The sequence below is a fragment of the Cotesia glomerata genome, linkage group LG5 (genome assembly GCF_020080835.1).
Source record: "Cotesia glomerata isolate CgM1 linkage group LG5, MPM_Cglom_v2.3, whole genome shotgun sequence".
NCBI classification, from domain to species: domain Eukaryota; kingdom Metazoa; phylum Arthropoda; class Insecta; order Hymenoptera; family Braconidae; genus Cotesia; species Cotesia glomerata.
Window position 1 is genome coordinate 13,190,087 of NC_058162.1, and position 23,798 is coordinate 13,213,884.

Below are 23,798 nucleotides of genomic sequence, written 5' to 3' on the forward strand. Positions count from 1 at the left end.
AATGGCAAAAAACCACTGAAAATTAAAATAAATCAAGTCCGTTATGATAAAAAATAATTTTCAAATAAAAATGAAGAATTTTTAACATGTTATCCGATTTGTGGAATATAAATTTTGAATTTTTTGACCTAAATCCTCAAAAAATTTTAGTTAATTCTACTTTTTTTTTATATCGTTTTTATTACACCTGTGTCTTGGTGCAATCCTCTTGCAACACTACTGTTAGGCCAACAATTAGGGTTCACGAAATATCCCTGCTTTTTATATTTGTGGGATAGTCGCGATCGAAAAAATCACTGTTAAAAAAGAATGGCCAACGAGAACGAATTTGAATCCTGGTTCTCACAATGTTACCCGAGAACCTCTAATTGATCCTTCCAAGTACTTACTATCGCCACTTCACATGAAGCTAGATCTTATGAAGCAGTTTGTCAAAGCTTGAGACAAAGATGGCAACTGTTTCAAATATTTTGGGGAAAACTTTCCAGCTATAAGTGATACAAAATTGAAAGAAGGAATTTTCGATGGACCCTAAATTCGGACTTTATTTAAGGACGATAATTTCGAATATGAAATGAACGAGATTGAGAGAGCAGCATGGGCAAGCTTCAAAGAAGTATCACAAAACTTTTTAGGGAATACAAAAAGTGAGAATTACGTGAATTCAGTTGAAGAGTTGTTGTACAACTATGATACTTTGGGTTGCTTGATGAATTCAAAATTGCACTATTTAGATTCTCACCTTTCACACTTTCCTGAAAATCTTGACGACTACAGTGAAGGGCAAGGCGAAAGATTCCATCAAGACATTAGTGTAATGGAAAATCGTTATCAAGGAAAGTGGATTATCATTATGATTGCTGATCACATTTGGACACTGAAGAGAGATCTACCTGAGAAAATGAAAAAGCGAAAGAGAAACTCTTTATGCAGGTCATTTGAAGATAAAAGGGTTAGATTAAGCGGATAATAAATTAAAATTAAAAAATAAACGGTTTTGAAAAGATTTTTTGAAAGAATTAAAATTTTTTGAGGATTTAGGTCAAAAAATTTAAAATTTATATTCCACAGATCGGATTATATGTTTGATTTGATTTTGATTTTCAGTGGTTTTTTGCCATTTTTTCAGATTTTGAGAGATGTCTGAGCCATACAAATTCAAGATTTATATTCAGCGGATCGAAATACATGAGAATCATGATTGATCTAATTTTATATAAATTTTTTTAACACAATATCTGGAATTTTTTGCTTTTTTGTGCTATTTTTTGCTTTTTTTGCAATTTTTCAGGGTTTTTTGGAATTTACTTAAACTTTTAATGGCTTATGGTCTAAATAAACTTCAGATAAGTAGTAAGCGGGTCGGAATACATCAAAATCATGCTTAGTTTAGGTCAAAAAAAATTTTTAAATCATTTTAAATCGCCTAAACTACCGATTTTCGTCATTTTTTTTGGTTTTTCAAAGTTTTCTCGAAAATTTGACGGTGTACGGGTCAAACTGACTTGAAATTCGGATTCAGCGGGTCGAAATACATAAAGATATATGGGTCCCGTCAAAAGTACTGACAACTTTTTTTTTTTGCCGGAGTATAACAGAATAATTTCCCCAGTCTTTTAATTTCTTTTACAATTAATTTCTTTTGCTCGCTTAATTCGCTCAGCTTCATAATAATTTCTCACACGCTTAATTTCTTAATTTTATCATACCTTCGGTAACAATAATATAACATTATTAACTAAATAAATACAATAATTGAATAATAATCGCCGCTTTAATAACAATAATTGTTCCCATTCATTTTTAAGTAATTAAATAAAAATAAAACTAAAATACTCAAATACAAAAAGTAAAATCATGGTTATAACTTGATAACATATTCATTTAAATAAATATTGATTCTAGTCAGTTTCTGGTGCATCCAAAAATTTCAGACATTTAAAATTTTAATACATATTTCAAATATAACTTTCGTATATTTTTTATATACAAATTATAATTCGAATATATTTTGCAGCTAATATTTTTAATATACAGTGAGTTTATTTCTCATATAGTCCAATTATATTTCATAACTTATATTTATCATATAAAATAAGTATATTAATTATATATTTCACTTTTATTTGAAATATATTTCTCATATACAAAAACGGCAAAAAGTTCAGTAAACCGAATATAATTTGCTTACATTTGAAATATACTTGAAATATATGCAAGTATATTTTAAATATAGTTCAAATATATTTCTCATATATTTTGTGTATAAAATGAAATATATTTTTAATTTCCCGCTAAGAAAATTAAAAATTTTCAAAAATCGGGAAGTTATTGGTTTTACCCCGTTTTTCGAAAATCGAGTTTTGAGGTCCTAGGAAGCTTTCCTGACTATTTCCGCGAGGGTGTCACTATGTCTGTATGTATGTGTGTGAGTGTGTGTGTGTGTGTGTGTGTAAGTATGTAAACCTCTTATAACTTTTGAATGGTTGAACTGATTTTATTGCGGTTGGTGCCATTTGAAAGGGCTTCGCCAAACTTAGATATCCTGTTAATTTGAACCGATTTGGACCGATAGATTTTGAGAAATTTGGAGAAATCTAAAAAAAAGTAGGAAAAAAAATTTTTTCTGAAGTGGTTTTTTTTGGATAACTTTTAAACGGCTCAACCGATCGATTCTAAAAACTAATCAGCTCTCAACCTTGAAAAATCACGTCGATCTCCGCCAATCCGGTCAAAATCGGTTGATTCGTTCGAGAGATATTCTGAGCAAGGCCTCTTGTAAGGGGGGATAAGTGTTATGGCTCAAACAGGTCTTACGGCTGCACCTCCCCGCATGGGCCCCGCTGGTAACTGGTCGGGTTGTTATTATATTACCGATCAGGCTAACGTAGTCGTTGAATGGGTTGATACAGTTAACTAAGTACGAGGACAGATTGACATTAAAATCAACTCAATTCACATCTGTCCTATGATAGCGTAAATGCTTGAGGACAGGGTTTTTCCTTGCCGGCAAACTTGGCTGTGTATTTCCTATGTGCGGGTAGGATAGATATACGTGCGTGTATAGCTCTTTTGAGCCCAGGAAACGGCCTCTTCGGAGGTAGGCGAAAGCCTCGCCATATATTCTTCGTTCGAGAGATATCGTGAACGAAAGAAAACCGAAAAAAGTGTTTTTTCAGAGTTACTCCGAAATTTCTAGTTTGACCAATTGAAACTTAGAAATTTTTTATGAGACTTAAAAATCTGCGTAGAATGCCGCTAACCGCGTAAAAATCGGTTCATTCATTCAAAAGTTATTGCGGTATGAACATTCAAAAAATAGTGTTCTATGAAACTTCTATCAGACTTTTGAGCTCAAAGAGCTCAAAAGCATAGAAAAGGTATCTTTTTGAGCTCGGAGAGCTTGAAACAACACACAGATTGTACTTTTGAGCTCGAAGAGCTCAAAAAAGCGGCCAGGTATTAAAGGAATTAGCGGGAAGTGGCAAGGATGGCCTTTAGGGTCAACCGTTTTCCTAATTTTTTTTATATTCTAATTATAAGTTTTTTTCGTGGGGGTAATTCAGTGTCATTCATGTACAATTAACAAAATAAAAAAGCCAGAAGACTGTATATATGTATATATATATATATATATATATATATATATATATATATATATATATATATATATATATATCCATGTAAAATTTACATGGATGGTGATATACCTATACAAATTATGTACATTTATTTCACCAGGGGTGCCTGTGCATTACCTTCCTAGTACAGTTGTTTTTTCGGCAACTAATTTTGAACGACTTATGTTATTTTTTTTTTTTTTTTTTTATAATATTTCATGATTAAATGAGCATTATGAGTCGTGAACTTTTGGATTTTCCAAATTGAATTTTATAGAATGTCGCAATCGTCAGAAAATTTATTGATAATTTATTTATTACAAAAGTAATAAATAAACAACAGTCGTTCGCCAACGTGCGTACCGAGCAGACGTGTTTTTAAGTGCTCCGTTCTACGTGTAAGTTGTGCGGTGAGTGGTATACAAATATACACGACCAATCATCAGTGTGTTAAAAGTTTCAGTATCCTGTGCATAGTTTTTCAATTTCCTAAGAGTATAATTACCACGCTGTGAATCTCTGTTCCAAGAGATTTAGGTTATCACTATGAACTCGCAACGAAACTACACTAATGCCTTACTGACCGAGAACGTCCCTTCTAAAGATCAAGCCATTATTTTAAACACTATTGACGGTGTCCAATTACACGAATATGCAATCGCAGTGGGAAACACAGTTGGTCCGGAAAACATTCGGCATCTTTCAAGAATCGCCAATAACAGAGTCTGTATTTACATGTCATCAAAAGAAGTAGCTGATGCTCTCATCGACAAATATAAAACTGTAAAACTGAGAGACACCGATGTTGTAGTGCGTCCACTAATATCCCGCAATAAAAGACTATTTCTCTCTAATGGCCCACCTATAATTTCTAATGACATCATCCTAGCAAAGCTTAAGGAATTTAAAGTTAATCCGATTTCAAATATATCAACGTTCCGTGCGGGCTTAAACATTCCAGGGTATCAACATATTTTAAGCTTCAGACGGCTAGTATTCATTAAGCCTGAAGAGGTAAACAACATTCCTGCACTATTAAAAATTGATTTTGAGGACACATCATACTATGTTTACCTAACGTTAGATACCATGTTATGTTTCAACTGCAGAGAGGAAGGGCATCTAGCAAAAGCTTGCCCGTCAAGTACAAACTCCCAACCGAGTGCTGACATCACTCCCCCCAAGACCAGCGTCGCTTCAAAACCTACCTTCCCCCGCTGCCACTTAAAACACCGAACAACAACGAAGATAATCGAAATGCTACTCCACGAACAGTGGGTGATATGACAACCTTGACCTCTAAACAACCAAGATCCAATGGATCCTCTCAAGCCTCTCTACCGACTCAACAACAATTATTCACAACACCATCCAATAAGGACCAAACAAGGTTGCCAAAAAAACCTAAATCGTATCCCAAACCACTAATTCTCCCTCCCAAAATCAAGCAGGCATTTAAAAGCTCACCTACTGACTACCCGTGCACGTTTCCGCAACTAGTAAATTTCCTTGAAGATATACCCGGAACCAAAGAAATCGAGATCGTACTTACGAAACATAATTTTCAGGTTGCTGACACGGTCGTGATGCTCAGAAAATTCTATAATCTTCTTGATAATCGTAAACAAAAGCACCTTTTTACTCGAATAATAAACAGAATTGAGGGAAACGTCCTCGATGAGACTTCTTCCCAAAGCTCAATCGCCTCCGATAGCAGTTTAATGGATTTTGATGAATCCGTTTTCGATTCGGCTTCGGCCAAGCACCCAGAACCTCTCTAACTTAGCCACATATTCGAATAAGCTCCAGTACTCGTAAACCTGAGTACTCAACCCCACGCAAAGTGAACCTGTGTAGTAATGCGTGCCCTGCAATAGAATATAAACGGTTATTTCGCTAAAAAAGAGTTTTTAGAGGTACTGTTGAGAGAAACAGACTATGATTGCATCTGCCTTCAGGACACCAATATCAAAAATGATTTCTGTGCGTCAATCCGGGGATACGAAGCGGTATACAAAAATCGAAGTAACGGAATACGAGCCAGCGGAGGCTTGGCAGTGTTTATTTATCAAGGATAAGTGGAATATCGAAAAGCTTCAACTAGATACCCCTCTAGAAGCTGTAGCTGCGAGAGTTCTATCAGCTCACCCTGTCACTACATGCAGTATCTACCTCCCGAATAGCAGACCACTGTGCAAGAATGAACTTTCGGATATTATAAGCCAACTTCGTACTCCATACATCCTATGTGGCGATTTCAATGCCCATAATTCTCTATGGGGGTCCAATAGTACTGATCGACGCGGTAGAATCATAGAAAGTTGGTATGAAGAACTAGATCAGGTAATTATCCTAAATAACGGTTCAAGTACCCATTTCGATACTAAAACAAGCCAACAAAGCTCCATCGACCTCACTTTCGCGTCATCTACTATCGCATATGACCTTGAATAGACTGTCGCCGAAGACGATTCCAGCAGTGACCACTATCCAATTGCCATTAACTTCCCGTAAGCTCACGCCGAATCACCATGCTATCCACAGAAATGGGTTATTAAAAACGCTAACTGGAAGAAATATCTGAGTATCCTTGAGGATCAGAAACAGCTCCTTCCCAACATCTCGTCCTTCCCTAATATGATAGCAAATGAGATTGTTGACTCTTTCACCAATATAATTACAGCTGTAGCCACCGAATCAATTCCTAAATTATCTGGGTCAAGAATACGGAAATCGATTCCATGGTGGAACATGGACTGTAAATCAGCAATTAAAGACTCCAAAAAAGCCTTCCGCAAATATAAAAAAAACCCCAGCGAAGAGACATGATAGCCCTCAAGAGAACCAGAGCTATCGCCCGACGGACTGTTAAAAAAAGTAAAATAGACTGCTGGAATAATTTTACCTCATCGATTAATGAAAAAACGCCGCCAGCAGTTGTATGGAATAAAATCGGGTGAATATCTGGAAAACGCGCTTCCCTTCATACCCCGACCATAACCGATTCTACAGGGAAGATAACTAACAACGTCCAAGAAACTGCTGACATTTTTGCGGAAGCATTCGCTGCGAATTCAAAAAGTCGTAATCGTCACTGGGAAACGTCTAATATTGCAACTGACCCTCCTACCCTGCGTGAAGAAACAATGCAAAATTTCGACCCTATCAACAATTCCTTTGCTTTTGACGAACTACTACAAGCCATCTCCAAGTGTCGTAATTCTAGTCCAGGACCTGATGGTATCCCTAACGCGCTAATCAAGAATCTTTCCCATCCATATCTCGAATATCTGCTGGCAATCTATAACCATTTGTGGCACTCACAAACCTTCCCTGATCAGTGGAGAGAAGCAACAGTTATTCCGATCCAAAAGTCGAATAAAGATCGCACCAAAACTTCAAACTATAGGCCAATTTCACTGACATGCAACCTATGTAAAGTATGGGAGAAGATGGTATGTCGCCGACTGAGATGGCGATTGGAAAAAACGGAACTGCTTGCACCTCACCAGTTTGGATCCCAAAATTTCAGATCTACCATCGACTACTTAGTCAATATTGAAGCGAATATGTGCGATGCGCTTGCCAACCATGCCCACCTTCTCATGGTTTCCTTAGATATAGAAAAAGCCTACGAAACAACCTGGATTCCAAAAGTCATCGAGATAATTATATCCTTTAATTTCTCCGGCAATCTCATTGCCTTCGTCACCAACTTTCTGAGCAGTCGATGCATGAGATACAGATTAAAGAGAGTACGGATCAAAGAAGTCCTCTCCAAGCTAATATCTATTAACGGATCACCTCAGGGAGCCGTGCTCAGCGTCATTCTTTTTATTATAACAATCAACCATGCTCTCCGGATTGTCAAGTCTCCTCTTCAAGGACACCTCTTCGTAGACGACCAGTCAATGACGTGCTGGGGAAAAAATGTTGAATTCACTTTCCACATCATCTAAAAGGCACTGACCGACTTACAAGTATGGGCAAACAGTTATGGCTTCATATTCTCAGCAGCAAAATCGGATTATATGATAATCGGAAGTCAGAAAGGAATCAAAAATAAGAATCTCTGTCTATTCATCAACAACCAACCACTCCAGGAAAAAGACTCAACTAAAATCCTTGGGCTCATGATTGATAAAAAACTCACGAAGGAAAAGCACATCAAAGCCCTGAAGAGTGAATGTCAAAACTGAATGTATATTTTTTTTTTTTTTTTTTTATTTTAACCCCGCTTTTCAGACTTCTGTCTCGATGGGGGTCCGGCCGAGACCGGAAGGGGACTCCAGGCTGATCGGTACATTAAGTTTGGCAGAATAAGTTTGGCGGTATTACATACTTTTTCAGCCTGGAAAGTAATGCGGCGATGGGCCGACTTTGGGGAAACTGCACGCATTTGCCTGTGCCCCACCGGTAGCACAGGGCTTGGGGAAACCATCGAAAAACCCAAACCTGTACAGCCCGGTGTGAGTTACGAGCACCGATGTTCACTGAAAATTAAATTTCAGCTCACACCGGGATTCGAACCCACGCCTCACCAGTCCCAAGCAAGCATGACAAGCGTTATACCGCTTAGCCATGGGACTGGCTAAAACTGAATGTGTATTTTAAAGGTTTTAGCCAACAAGCAATGGGGAGGTAGTAGCGAATCATTATTAAGAGTTTACCGCTGTTTAATCAGGTCTAAGCTGGACTATCGAGCCATAATCTACGATTCAGCGAGCAAATCACTTTTGGACACTCTCCAACCTATCGTGAACTCTGCATGTCGAATATGCCTCGGAGCATTCAGAACGAGTCCAACCGCCAGCCTTCTCACGGAAGCTGGTGAACTCCCCTGGCTATCAAGAGGAAAGAACTTTGTATTAAGTACGCGGTATCGATAGCTACAACCCCGAATAACCCTGCATACGACTGTGTCTACAAAAATGCACCGCCCAACTTTGACCTCAATTGAAATGCTCCTGAACCACTTAGGATAAGGAAAGCGCGCTACACCGCTGAGCTTGGAATCCACCTACCGACTGTTTATAAACGATCACTTGGATACTTCCCTCCGTGGGATTCCTTACAGATCCCAATAAATCTTGACCTCAGCGACCATGATCGACTAACTTCAACCAATGAAATCTTCAGAGCACTCTTCTGTGAAATCCGCGACATTTATTCACCATGCATTGAGTACTATACTGACGGCTCAGTCTGCAACGGAAAAACAAGCTATGCGGTAATCTATAACTCTAGCCCTATAGTTACCCAACGATCACATGACTACAACTCTATTTTTATGTGTGAGGCCGAGGCGATTCTCTACACCCTTGAGATAATTTAAAATCGACAGGACAACTAAACAGCACTATTTTTATGGACTCGATATCCTGTCTAAGGGTTATCCAAAACATCTTCACTCAGAATCCTATCATCCAAAGTATCCATCAAATACTAGACCACCTCAAGACACTTAAAAAACAAGTCAGCTTTGTTTGGACACCCGCCCATACAGGAATCGCAGGAAATAAAGAATCTGATCAGGCCATGAAAGCCGCAACTACGGAAGAATGCCCACTGGACTCACCCGTCACACTTACTGAGGCCACTAAAATAATCTCCAAGGCAATTAAAAACCAGTGGAATACCATGTGGCTCCAAAGATCCAGCAAGCTCCATGATGTCAGAAATAATATTTCCGAAGTGGTTCCAACATTTGATAGATAGGAACAGACTGTACTAACACGAATCCGCATCGGCCATACAAATCTCACCCATTCATATCTCATCTCTAAGAAACCCCAGAATCTATGTCAACGCTGTAAATCCCTAATATCAGTGAAACATCTCCTGATTGACTGCAACGACTACCAGCAAGACAGAGAACGTGCGGGCCTAACGGATGACCTCCCAGGAATGTTATCAGACTATAATGAATGTAAAAAAGTAATCAAGTTTCTAAAAAATATATCAATATTCCGCTTAATTTAAAATATCATTGTTAAATGTTATGCTAATTTGTTTGTAAGCTTGTAGTCGCTGATGACCTCGATGTCAAAAAGCGACTTATAAATAAAATCAATAAAAAAAAAAATAAATAAACAAGTATACTTAGAGATTTTCAAAAAACTTTGCAATTGAAAATAATTTTTTCAATACTGTTGAATTTTTATTCATTTTGCTATTCACAATTGATCCGTTTTAAAATATTAGAAATAAATGATCCTAATTGATTATAATACTTGCCACTAGCTGGCGTATAAGTCAAGAAACGAGGAGTATATTACATTTACTTATGACCAATCCAAATTATTATTTTTGAATAGTGGAAACTATACAGACTATAGTAAGCGTTACTTCCGTCAGAAAAGAAATCTGAGTTACTCCCTAGTCGCGCCTAAAGAAGTTTTACTTCAATAATAAAAAGAAAAAAAATCGGGATATAATTATGGCAAATATAGAATGAATTTACCTCGTTAGTGCTGCAAAATGTAACCTAACTACGAGCAAGGCACTGACTCGTGTATCACGGAGTACTTTGTGCTTCCGAAGAATTGTATGCCGGAGCCGATCGACGCGGAGCTAACCAGTTGTATTCTGGTCGAAAACTGCCAGAGAATGATTTTCGGGCGGTATTTATATGGTTCGCAGCATCGCTGATTGCATGAAATTCATAGGTAAATTATTTAAAAAAAAAAAATGAAAGGTAGTGAAGGGCATTTGTTCAAGCGTCATCGCGTTTTCTAATTATTGGGAATTAGGGTAATTCTGTGAGTAGTTTCGAAATTTACCTTGATTTCACAATTTGAAATAGAAAATGTGATGATACTTTCACCGTATTACTAATTCAAAAGTAAGTAAACAAAATCGTTAAAATTTAATGGGTATTGATAAAAAAATAGAGGTCCAGAAATTAGAAAGAACATCATCGAATCGTGGAAAAGCTAAACTAGATTTTTCTTATACACACTTCAAGGGTATGATAATTGTAAATTAAAAATAAGAAGTTACATATATTTAAAAGAAAAACAAAAATTTTAAATTTTAGCAGACGTCACAAAGAATTTGAACCTCAGGTACTTTACAATTATTTCAGGCCACCTTTAATTATTTAATTTATTTAATTAATTAAGAGGCTGGAATAATTGAAATTTATTTTGTCCAATTGTTGGCTTTTATATACGTAAATTATTCGTCAAGGTCATTTAGTTAATTTGTTACTGGCCTCATGTCTATGACAAATTATTTTAGTTAAATTATTATTATTATACTGGTAGCAAATTTATTAGTTAATTTATTACAGGCCTTTCGGCTATAATAAATTAATTTAGTTAAATATTTCCAAGACAAAATTTGAATAATGAATGTAACTGTGTAATTTAGATAGTGTAGGTTTTTCTGGAAAGTTCTGTCGTTTAAAAATAAAATGAGATGTGTTAAGTTCGCAGTAGATGAATTTGAGAATTTTGTTTAATTAAATTTAGGCCGGTGGGCTGAACTTAATCAATTTTATTAATGAATTTAATTAATGAATTTATTTAATAAATGTAATTACTGAATTTAGTCAAAGAATTTAGTTAATAAATTTAATTTAGTGGATCGGAATTAGTATTGAATAAGTGCTGGGCGTTAATTTTGCGAATTATGAGAATGTGGAATTCCGAGAATAGGTTGATTAGTAATTAGAAATAATTTAGTAATTAGGAGATATTGTAAATTGAGTTAGCGTCCGGTGGACAACTTTGATATGAAATTTAGTGAGTCCAGTGGACAAAAATTTTGGTTAAGTTATTTTGGTAAATTCGAATCAAATTTAAAATTATTAATTGTCACCAGGTTGGCGTAATTAATAAAAGTTCACAAGTGTAATGATTGAGTATAGTGTGGGATATTTATTATAAGATTTTTTAGCAAGTTGCCAGTAGAATAGGTGAGAGGGTCTGACAATTAATTATAAAGATAATTACTGTTAAAATCAATCTGTCGATTTTGTTAATTGTAAATTGTTTTATTTTGAATGAAAATTTTATTAATATTATAATCTTCCTCTGTATTATTTTGCAGCCCACCTAAACTTCTCTCGACCTTAAGTTTCTCCCCTCTTGCTCTTCCGGTTCCTGGGACACCGTGTCTAAAATCTCAGTGGCGCCCTTTTTATGAGAGAAAAGGGGTGACCATTCAGACGAGAGCTAAATTGTTACTGGACATTACTATGACGTTAATTATTAAAATTTTTAAGTTAGTTTTTTGTGTGATCAGCTATCGATGGGATTAATTTGCCGTTATGAGTTGTCGTAGCATTAAATTCCTAGGATCAGTTAACAACAAGCTATGTGTCTACTTTAGATAAAACTGAATCAGTACCTCAAATATTAATACTCACCAGTTGGACTAGGTGTAAGCTCTTTCATAGTTATGAGTACGTGAATATCATATCGCTGAAACATTTCTAGGCGAGGGCCTCTGGTGCTTCGTTGCAATGTACTAATCGCAGATGTGACAGCTTTTGTGTATTCACGGACTCCAAATGACTTATAAGGTACCACCATTCCGACCTGTAAGAATAACAATAAAAGCAAAATTTTATTTTTATTGAAAAGTCTGGAAAAAGGTTAAACGTTGAAGCCTTTTCTGAGATTTTCAATTATTATATATAAATATATGAAATATAATATATATTATATATAAAATATATATTATATAAAATATATATTATATATAAAATATATAATATTTAAAAGATGCTTCTTTCTAAATAATATCTTTTTCTCACGCTCAAAAATCTAGCAGTTTAATTTTTAACTCACATTTTCAATACATAAAATTATTATTTTTAAAGGAGTGTATTAATTTTGTATATATTCTAGATTCAGAAGTATCATTGGAAAAAAGTTTAAAAGAAATATCTGCAAGCTTGAACAGAAGTCATATGTACATAAAATTTGTCTCTTGTAAGGAAATTATTCGAAATATTTGATATTCCTAACTAAATTACATAACTAAATTAAATGTCCGAATCGTTCCGAATTAAATTTAAAATCTAAGTTTGGTAAAGCCCTTTCGAATAGCTCAAACCGTGATCAAATCGGTCAAGCCGTTCAAAAGTTATAAGAGGCTTACATCCACACACACACACACACACACACACACACACACACACACACACATACATACATACATACATACATACACACACACACACACACACACACTCACGGGCTTTGCGGACGACGTCACAGCTACGATGGTAGTAGATAGTGCCGAGGAGGCAGAACTACTGGTTCGGGAAACCATTGACGTCGTCGAAAATTGGCTTGAGATACATCATTTAAAACTCGCCAAGCAAAATAACCGAGATGGTCGTTTTAACACGTCAAAAATGGTTCCCAAAACCCTTCGTTATCGACATGGGCGGGACAACACTGATATCTACAAGGGCACAGCGTTATTTAGGAGTAATGATCGACGAAAAGCTGTCTTTTCGAAAACACCTCGAAAACGCTTGCGCGAAAGCTACCAAGACAGTATCAAACCTGTCGAAAATCATAACCAACACGGTGGGACCACGAACTAGAAAAAGGACGGTGCTTCTAGAAGTAGTCCACTCGTTATTACTCTACGGAGCGGAGATATGGGCAGATATCCTTAAACAGAAGACCTACCGGTGCAAGATAGCGGCAGTGCAACGACGAGGAGCGCTCAGAGTCACTTGTACCTACCGTACTGTCTGAGAAGCAGCCGTATTGGTCATAGCAGGAGCCACGCCAATCGACTTACTAGCATTCGAGAGGTCGAAAATCTACATCAAAATAAATGGTGACAACTCTAAGGAGGCAAGAGCAACGATAAAGACGGAAACGCTACATGAGTGGCAGGACCGATGGGCAACCGGGGAAACAGGCAGATGGATGGCACACCTGATTCTGAACGTAAACGTCTGGGTTTCTCGGAAGCACGGAAAAAACGGACTTCTTCCTGACCCAGCTATTGACGGGACATGGGCAGTTCAATGCCTATCTTTTCAAGATGGGTTTGTACATCACACTAACTTGCAAATACTGCCCAGACAAAATTGACAACGCCGAGCACACGTTCTTCGAGTGTGATCGGTGGAAAGACGACAGAAGCAGCACCAAAGAAACTATTGACACCACGCTCTCCCCTGCGAGCTTGGTAACTTGCATGATCAAAAAAGAAGATTAGTCAGCTGTCGCAGCCTACGCACAGCAGCTTTTAAAAGAAAAAACCGCAGAATCGGGCTAGTAACCAAGAGTAATCGTCGTGAGACGCAACACGGACTGGATTGAAGTAATGCTAACGCGGTTCCGATCCAGTCTTCCTCAAAACATCTATGGGGAAAGAAGAGAGGCGTTTTTTTAGTGGGTAAAAATCTCCAACTACCGACCATCATCTTTCAATGATAGCGGTGTCTTTGGAAGATTTTTTTCGCTTCTCTACAATAAAAAAAAAAAAAAAAAAAAAAAAAAAAAAAACACACACACACTTGATACAGAGGAATTGCGAGTGTCAATGCACGGAGCTGGTCTACCCTTCAGAACAATCCGACTCCAGATACCTGCAGCGAGACGGAAAAGGCAATGTTTAAAGCGATGAAGGAGACTGCTGCCGCATGTGACGCCTCTATGCCGCAGCTAAAAAATCGGAGTTTTCACAAGCTGGCATACTGTTGGTCAACAGACATAGCAGAACTTCGCAAAAGATGCCATGAGCTACGTCTCTACGCAACGAGAGCTGTGAAACACTTCTCGAACCAGGACTTATATTTGAACGAGTACAAGCAGGCCAAAAAGAGGGTAAACCAAGCTATCAAATCAAGTATAGCAAGGTTGTGGAAAGAGATCTGTAATGATCTCGACAAGGACGTCTGGGGTAAAGCCTACCGAATTGTCGCCAAACGACTTGAGAAACCTTCACCAGAGGCGCCGAAGTCTCCTGCCTTAATAGACAGCATTGTAGCGGAGCTTTTTCCCAAACACCCGTCACGGGAGAATAAACACTACGCTCAAAACGGCGAAGCAAAACCCTTTACAATCAAGGAATTACAAGACGTGGCTAGGTCTCTCAAGACAGGAAAGACACCTGTCTCTGATGGCATCCCGGCATCGGTGATCAAGACTGTAGCTCTGGAAGACCCAGACGTACTCCTGAACACTTACAATGCATGCTTGGCCACTGGCACGTTTCCTACAGTCTACAAGCGGCAGAGATTGGTTCTTTTAGACAAAGGTAAGGGAACTCCTGTAACATCTTCGTCGTTTAGACCACTCTGCATGCTGGACATTGCCGGAAAACTGCTCGAGAAGCTTATACAAGGAAGACTTCGCAACGACATCGACCGTGCTGGAGGCTTTGCCACCAACCAACATGGCCTCCGGAAAGGTCGATCGACAGTCGGAGCGATCGAGAAAGTCATAAAGACAGCAACACAAGCATGGTCTGGCAGCCTCAAAGCTCGAAAAGTATGTCTTTTCCTCATGCTAGAGGTCAAAAACGTCTTAAGTAGCGCAAATTGGGGAGACATTTCAGATACTCTGGAGCACAAATTTGACGCGGAGCCAGAGAATCTGGTACTAGTCGACAACTACCTTGACGAAAGAAAGCCAATAGCTGGAACTACGGAAGGCCCACAAGAATACGCCATGACGGCTGGCGTGCCGCAAGGCTCAATAATGGGTCCCGACCTATCGAACGCGGACCACGACGAGCTTCTTGAAATCTCGTTGCCAAAGCAAGTAGAGCTAAAGTTCTTCTCCTTCATGTCAAATTTCTGTACCAAAAATTTTTAATCGTACTGTTTTCAGTACGATTAGTGGAACTGAGGCTTCTGATGACAATATTATTTCTAATTGCATACCTTCTCTGTGACTCAAGTGCAAGTTCATTATTAATTATTTTTTCTTTCATATGCCCTTGGCTATGTTATATCCGGCATACCGTCAATAATACAGGGCCTTCCATTCCAGCCGAAAAGTGCAGTGCTTGCATATTTAGGGAATAGCAACCTGGACTGCGCAACAACTCAATCGTGGCTGAAGAATACACATTAACGCGCATTGTCATCTTATCAAAAGGAACCAATTATTTAATTAGTAGCCCCTCTTGTAAATCGCGACCGAGGTGATAAAAACAGCGAACACCATAATTTGTGAGCTCACTTACAAGGTAACAGTTCTGCCTTAAAGCCCGGGTGAGTCCTACACCCCGACACTTGTAGGCAGACTTCAATTATTAAATTAATTAGTCACCTTTCCCTTATTATCAATGTCGAATTCCTTATCGGTATTTCTGAGTTCTGTGATTGTGATTCTTCGAGCCACGATTCGTATTACGATAATCGAGAGTCCCGCAGTTCCAGTGACCTGGTCCCGTCAAAATTATATTGTTCTTTTGTGAATTATTAACGGCAAACTTTTGTTTGCCGGAGTCGTTACTCCGGTCTCGAACTCATACTTTTAACCATCATTTTATATTGTTATCAGTTAATAAGTGATAAGTGTAAATTAAGACGTGTTTGCCCCATAGGGCCATTAACTGAATATAAACTTAAAAACTCGAATCAAAGTGTTCCATCATTTATAAATTAAGAAACCATCCAACCTTCAACCTCCAGTCCAATCAGAAGAAGGCAGTCAAGCAGCGGAAGATACAACGTACAATCAAAGAAAGAATTATCGTCGTAGTCAAGATTCGCAATAGTAAGTGGAGTCTACTTTATTATTTCCGAGATCGATCGTCTTATTCAAGGAGCCCTCTCCGGGGTTTTCACCTTCGCGAACCCATAAACTAAAAACTTAACGATCCTTTCGTTAGGAAAATTCATCTGTTATCCGAACCTCAGTTAGCTCAGCTACCGAATTCTTAGATCATATTTTTCGTACATAACAGCTACTATTACTACTTTCACAGAATTGATCGTCCTGCGCTTTAAAATTTTCTAAATTCTTCACAACTAAATTTATTTTCTATCCTAATAGTGCTTTGTCTTTATTTTTTTCTTATAATTTTTTAATCGAGTTTCTTAGTCCACTTATCTCGCTTCTTGGGCCGTCGTGTCCTTTTCAATTTCACTTTTTATTCATTTCCTCAGGTCCGCAGACTTTTCACGCATTTTTCTAAACTCGGCCATTACATCTGCGATTGTGTCTGTGGTCCCACCCTCTGCAATATCTTTTAGTTCCTGTAATGCGCTACTTTTTGGGATTAAGTCAAAGGTGAATAATACGTCGTTCTTCTTCATCATGTTCTTCTTAAAATCGTAACAGCTGACTTTGACGTTGCCCCCACGATTAAAAAATTATAATTAGAATATTGAAAAAAAATGTTTCCTTTTATACACAAAATATATGTGAAATATATTTGAACAATATTCAAAATATACTTGCATATGGGGCCTTCCATGCAAAATCGGACAACATTCTGCCTTTGCATCTCCAATCTTTTTGAAAATTTTTTATGTTCTAGTACCCATTGAAAAATTTCGAAAGTTATTTCGATTGAGAGCTAATTAGATTTTGGAATAAATCATTACATAAGTTTAAAAGTTATTGCAAAAAGATATTTTTTTAAAGTATATTTATTTATTTATTCAGATTTAAATGCTAAAGAAAAAAACCAGATGGCAAAAGTATAAAAGAATACAATTATTGTTCATGCAAAACCATAAACTTAGTCATTATCAATATGATAGATTGTGACTTATAAATGACAGCATAAATAGAAAATATAAAAATAGAATTACTCATGGATCTTAGCAATAAAGTTTTGTACATATCAGTTTATACTATAAATTATGTAGAATATTTGTAGACTTTGGTTCCTAGGCCTCGCTGAGTTCAAGCTCGTAGAAGAATTAGTAGGCTCTGGATTTATATGCCTCTATGCTAAGTGAGTTTATGACATCCAGTGGTATTTCGGGTCAAAGGCGTATTGATGAGATTGAAAAAGAGTACTCATATACTGATGTTCAGAAGTTTGGAAAGCAGAACGAGACATTATTGTACTTTGAAGCCAGTCTTTCCGAGTATCTAATGTCTTGTGGCTCCTCAATAAAGAGACACCTCAAAAAATTTGGCTCTCCAGAACTGAATAGTTTGTAAAGAAAACAAGCTAAAAGGTATAGTCTTTTTGATTTGATTGAGATCTATTTTAGGGAGTGACGATGAGGAGTGATATGCTAATCACGCATCAATTTGAAAATGAACCTAATGCCGTTGTTCATCAAGCGTTGCAATTTATAGTCTAGTCTTTTAGAGTTATCTATCAATACCAATGAGCAATAATAAATTATTGGAATAATTAAGGCCGTAATTAGTAGTTTGCGATTTGCAGTGAACAGTATGTTCTTCCTACGCTTGAGGCTATTAAGTGTACCGTAAACCTTACGCGTGGTATGAGCCACATGAACATCCCAGGAGAGATTGTTTGTTATATGAACCCCAAGATGTTTGGTTGAATTAACATATGAAATGACATTTCCATTGGCAGTGATTTGAAGAAGATCATAATCATCCAGCTATTTCAATTTCCTGCTACTACCCAGTATTATAACCTTAGTTTTTTGAAGATTTAGTTCAAGACCAACATGGTTGAATCCGTCCAAAATATAATTTGAGAAATTGGAAAATCGAATGCCGACACCGATTCGTTGTAAAGACGTGAAAGTAATTGTGCGGCGCATAATTCTAATCTTGGGATCGTTACTTCTTTAAGAGGAGAAACTCTCGATTTCGCGCATGCTAATCGTATCAATACTCGTCCTTGTTGATCAGTCGATCGTATGTATAAACATGCTCCGTAACCGACTTTACTCGCGTCACAAAATCCGTGTAATTGTATGTTCGCTGCATCGGGAACAGAAATATGACGTTCGATAGAAAAGTCTTTAATGAGATTTAATTGTTCAGAAAATTTGATCCAACGCGAGTGTAACTCTTGCGGTACCGATTCGTCCCAATGAATTTTAAATTTCCTATCCATCTACACTAATAATCAAAATTGAATTTTAAAAACTGAAGCACGAAATCTCGGCACTTTGACGAGGTTTCGACAAAACATTGGTGCCTCCTGTGAGGTAGAGGTTCACGACACTGTGGTTTTACGAAATTATAACAGTGAAGTGTATTGTTCAACCAACAATTCCAACTTCAACATCGCAATTCATCGCAGCACGACCACGACATCCCAGTTGCCGCCAGCATCGTTGGAGAAAATTCCAAAAAAATAAAGATAAGTCTTTTTTATTAATCCAACAATAATTAATTATTATTTACTATTTGGTTTTCTTATCATTCAATCTTCATTGATTGACTATTTATTCATTCTCATTCAATTTTTCATTCAAATTTCATTGCTGATTATTAATAACTAATTACTTAAGTTATTATTTAATCTCAATTGAAAAATTATTCTCAACTATTTATCTAAATTACTATTTGATCCCATTCAAAGAGTAATTTTAATTTAATTTAATTTAGTATTCAAACTTACGTAATACTTAATACTTGTTTAAATTATCGTTTAATTTCTATACAGTAATTATTATCATTTATTTATTTAACGACTGTTTAATTTTTTGATAATTTATTTTTATTAATTAGTAAAATTCTTCAACATATTTTATGAAAATTATTTAATTCTATTATTATTAAAGTTCATTTATCATTTATTCAATTTATTAACAATATTTAATTTCATTGTTATTAGCTATCAATTGATCTTTTATTCAGTTAGTTATTAGACTATTTATTTATGCTGATTTCTTAATATTAATCATATACTGCTTAACAGTTCTGAATTTATCAATATTTAAAGTATTATAAATTATTTTAGTTACGGTTATTATTTAAAAACGTTATTTTATTTTCTCTTCTGAGAAATTCACATCTGGAAAAGATTTTGTTTTGTTTACTTGGCACAGCCAAACATATGTAGTATTACCGGGTTACTTTTTCTTGCAACACGTTGAGGAACAAAGAACGACCGTTACAGAAAATCTCAAGTGTCAAATAAAATTTAATTTATTATTTTTCCTTTATGTTTTTTCTTCGCTCAATATTTATGTTTTAAATACTTAACGGTTTAACATTAAACATAAATAAAGTTTTAGAACTTGATATCTCTCAAGTTACGTAAGATTTTATTTGTTTTTTAATTTTTTTTATTTTTTTATTTATTATTTTTTTTCTCTTTCAACGTATCATTAAAAAATTCATTCAATTTATTTTCACTTAAATTTATTGCATATTTAATATATAGTATTTAAATATTATTGATTAACTCACATTTTTATTGTGCAATTCAATTCATATTAATTTATTATTAATTGTTAATTATCATATCATCTGCTGTGCAATTTTATTTTATTCTTTAACCTAAACATTTAACTCCGTGTCAATTCATTATTGTCAATCAACATGTCAGGCGAAGCATTAAAACGTAAACGTACTGTAATTAAAACAAGGATGACGACATTACAGACCGCGTTATCGAATGAGAAAATCGATAATATTGAAGCATCCTTGCGTTTAGATCGATTGACTGAATTATTCAAAGAATACGATGATCTGACTGACGAACTTTCTGTGACAGAACCAGATAACGGAGAACTGATTCAAGCAGAAGAAGTTCGCAATCGTTATTACGCGATTGCTAGCAAAATAAAAACCTTGAATCCACCCGGCGGTTCCGGCGATCATTCACAAATGAACAGTTCGAGATTTAACGATTCCACCATGACTGAAAGACAAAAACTCGTAAAGCTGCCAACTACAGAATTACCCAAATTTAACGGAAATTTCGAAAATTGGCTTTCATTTAAAAACACTTTCGTGAGCATGATCGACAAACGAACCGACATAGACGATCTTAATAAATTCTTGTATTTGCGTGGTTCACTAACCGGCGCTGCTGCTGACTTATTGAATTTCTTTGACACTAGTGCAGAAAACTACAAACGAGCATGGGAATTATTAACTGAAACTTATGAAAAGAAACGCGCTCTTATTGCAAAGCATTACGATGCGATCATTGACTGTCCTAACATGACAAACCCGACTTCGCAAAATATAAACAAATTTGTGAGTTGTTTACGTCAAAATACAGCGACTTTAGACAGTTTAGCAGCTCTTAAGAGCGGCGGTGTGATGGTGCGACTATTTGAGAAAAAATTACCGACAGAACTCAGGAAAAAGTGGGAGGAAACTTTAAGTAACGACGAATTTCCGACAGTTGACAATTTTTGTAAATTTTTGACTGACTATTCATTCAAGGCTAGCACACTTAATCAATTTACATTTCATGACAAACATCACTCCTCAAAAAGACGTCACTCTGAACGCCAGGGAAATACAAACAAATTTCAGAAGACAGAAACTGAAGTAAAATCATTTATGACAACACACTCGACGAAATGTTCGTGCTGTGGTAACGATCACCCTCTTTATAAATGCCCAACCTTTCAAGCATTCTCGATAGACAAACGACTAGCTTTTGTTAAGGCAAAAGGATTATGTAGAAATTGCCTTCGAATACATAAGAAACCGTGTCGGTCTAATACCAGATGTAAGACCTGCAAGAAATTCCATCATACCTTATTACATATTAAATCCTTCTCAACTTCACAATCATCAACTCAGCATCCTCCAAGAGGACATGCTGCAAATTCAACGACTACTAGCAAACCAGAATCAGTTGAAAAAGAAACAGCAGCATGACTAGTCAACCACACTTTCGCGACCACTTTACGAGCACCGCGATGTCAACTAATGATGAGCGCTCTCATTCAGATGCGTAATTCGGCTGGACACTTTATACAAACTCGTGCACTTCTCGATACATGTGCTACAGCCAACTTTATTACCGACGAACTAGCAAATAAATTAAAACTTCCGATGCAAACATGTTCAATTCCTATCGGAGCCGTTAACGGTATGCAAACTTTTTCGAGACACATTGTACAAATAGACTGCAAATCCACTAACGATAAATTTAAAAGATCATTATCTTTCTTAACTATTTCAAAAATTGCAGACTTAAGTCCAAACGAAGTTTTCCCACGAGAATCTATTCAAATACCGAAAACATTAAAATTAGCCGACCCTCAATTTCATCTACCAAAACCAGTTGACGTACTTATTGGCTCAGACACGACTTTATCACTTTTATCGATAGGACAGATTAACTTGTCACGCAACGACTGCGACTTAATATTACAAAAAACTCAACTTGGTTGGGTTGTTGCGGGGGGAGTCAATGATGAAAATCATAATCAATCTGTAGCTTGTCAATTAACAGATCTATCAAATCAATTAACGCGTTTTTGGATCATTGAAGATGCCGGGTCTCAAAATTCAAAATCGTTCGAAGAGTCTTCATGCGAAGCTCATTATCAACTTCACACGACACGCGAGACAAGTGGGCGCTATGTAGTACGACTACCCTTTCGCGTAGATAAGGTCGATTTTGGAGATTCAAAAACTCAGGCTTATAGACGTTTTTTATCTTTACAGAAGAGATTAAATGCAGATCCTCACCTTAAAACAGAATACTTTAAGGTAATGCAGGAATATATAAATTTGGGACACATGGTACCGGTATCAGATGAACAAATATCCGGTTATTACATGCCACATCACCCAGTGATCAAGGCTTCAAGCAACACTACTAAAGTGCGTGTTGTTTTTGATGCTTCTGCCAAATCTGACAAAGGTATCTCTTTAAACGGCGCTCTATTAACAGGGCCCACTATCCAAGACAAACTTTTTACTCATCTACTCCGTTTCCGAACGCACACATACGTCATGACCGCCGATATCGCGCAAATGTATCGACAAATTCTTATCCACCCGGATGATCGTCGTTATCAGCGAATACTCTGGTATGCTGATGACAAGATTGCAACATTCGAGATCAATAGAGTCACTTTCGGAGTTTCGTCCGCTCCTTACTTAGCTATACGTACATTAAAACAACTTGCAGATGATGAAAGGAGTAATTTTCCAAACGCTGCTAAAATTTTAACACGGGACTTATACGTAGATGATCTTTTATCCGGGGCCAATACTCTATCCGAAGTTTTACAATTACGAGATGAAATTATTTTATTGTTAAGACGCGGGGGTTTTGACATACGTCAATGGGCATCGAACCATCGACACGCTCTTGATAACTTTGATGAAAGAACTTTAGATTTAGATTGTGCTATCGAGGACAATCCAATTTCAAAACTCTCGGAATTGTTTGGAATTCGGGTAGAGATACATTCTTATACACAGTCAATTCAATTGATTTATCTCAAAAAATAACAAAACGAAACATTTTATCTAATATTGCAAAAATTTTCGATCCTTTGGGATTATTGGGGCCAGTCGTGTTAGCTGCAAAAATTATCATTCAAGAATGTTGGAAATTTAAAATTCATTGGGACGAATCGGTACCGCAAGAGTTACACTCGCGTTGGATCAAATTTTCTGAACAATTAAATCTCATTAAAGACTTTTCTATCGAACGTCATATTTCTGTTCCCGATGCAGCGAACATACAATTACACGGATTTTGTGACGCGAGTAAAGTCGGTTACGGAGCATGTTTATACATACGATCGACTGATCAACAAGGACGAGTATTGATACGATTAGCATGCGCGAAATCGAGAGTTTCTCCTCTTAAAGAAGTAACGATCCCAAGATTAGAATTATGCGCCGCACAATTACTTTCACGTCTTTACAACGAATCGGTGTCGGCATTCGATTTTCCAATTTCTCAAATTATATTTTGGACGGATTCAACCATCGTCCTTCAATGGTTGAAGCGGTCACCACAATCTCTCAAGGTCTTTGAGGCTAATCGAGTCATGGAAATCCAATCATTAGGTGATAAAGTCGAATGGCGGCATGTTCGTACTAAAGACAATCCGGCTGACGCTTTATCCAGGGGACAACTTCCTGCGGAATTTTTAACTAACAAATTATGGTTTAAGGGTCCTCATTGGCTCAAACTTGACCACAAGGAATGGCCTATCTCCATTTCGACAATTCCATCTGAATTACCCGGTCTTAGAAAAAACACTTGCCTATTTGCCACCTGCACAGACATGTTTCAACGTTTCTCTTCTTACACAACTCTTATACATTCAATCGCATACTGTTTGCGCATGCGTAAATCTAACAA

The 23,798-nt window shown here is 36.7% G+C and overlaps 1 protein-coding gene across 1 annotated transcript in view; it reads right to left on the reverse strand.

Moving 5' to 3' along the window:
• Positions 1 to 11,822: 11,822 nt before the first annotated feature.
• LOC123265220 overlaps positions 11,823 to 23,798 on the reverse strand; it is a 107,608-nt gene continuing 95,632 nt past the window's right edge. The window contains exons 2-3 of the mRNA XM_044728877.1: positions 11,995 to 12,166; positions 11,823 to 11,919 (exon numbers count right to left, since the gene is read on the reverse strand). Coding sequence (XP_044584812.1) covers positions 11,912 to 11,919; positions 11,995 to 12,166 — 180 coding nt within the window. The 3' untranslated portion in view covers positions 11,823 to 11,911. The remainder of the gene's footprint in view (positions 11,920 to 11,994; positions 12,167 to 23,798) is intronic.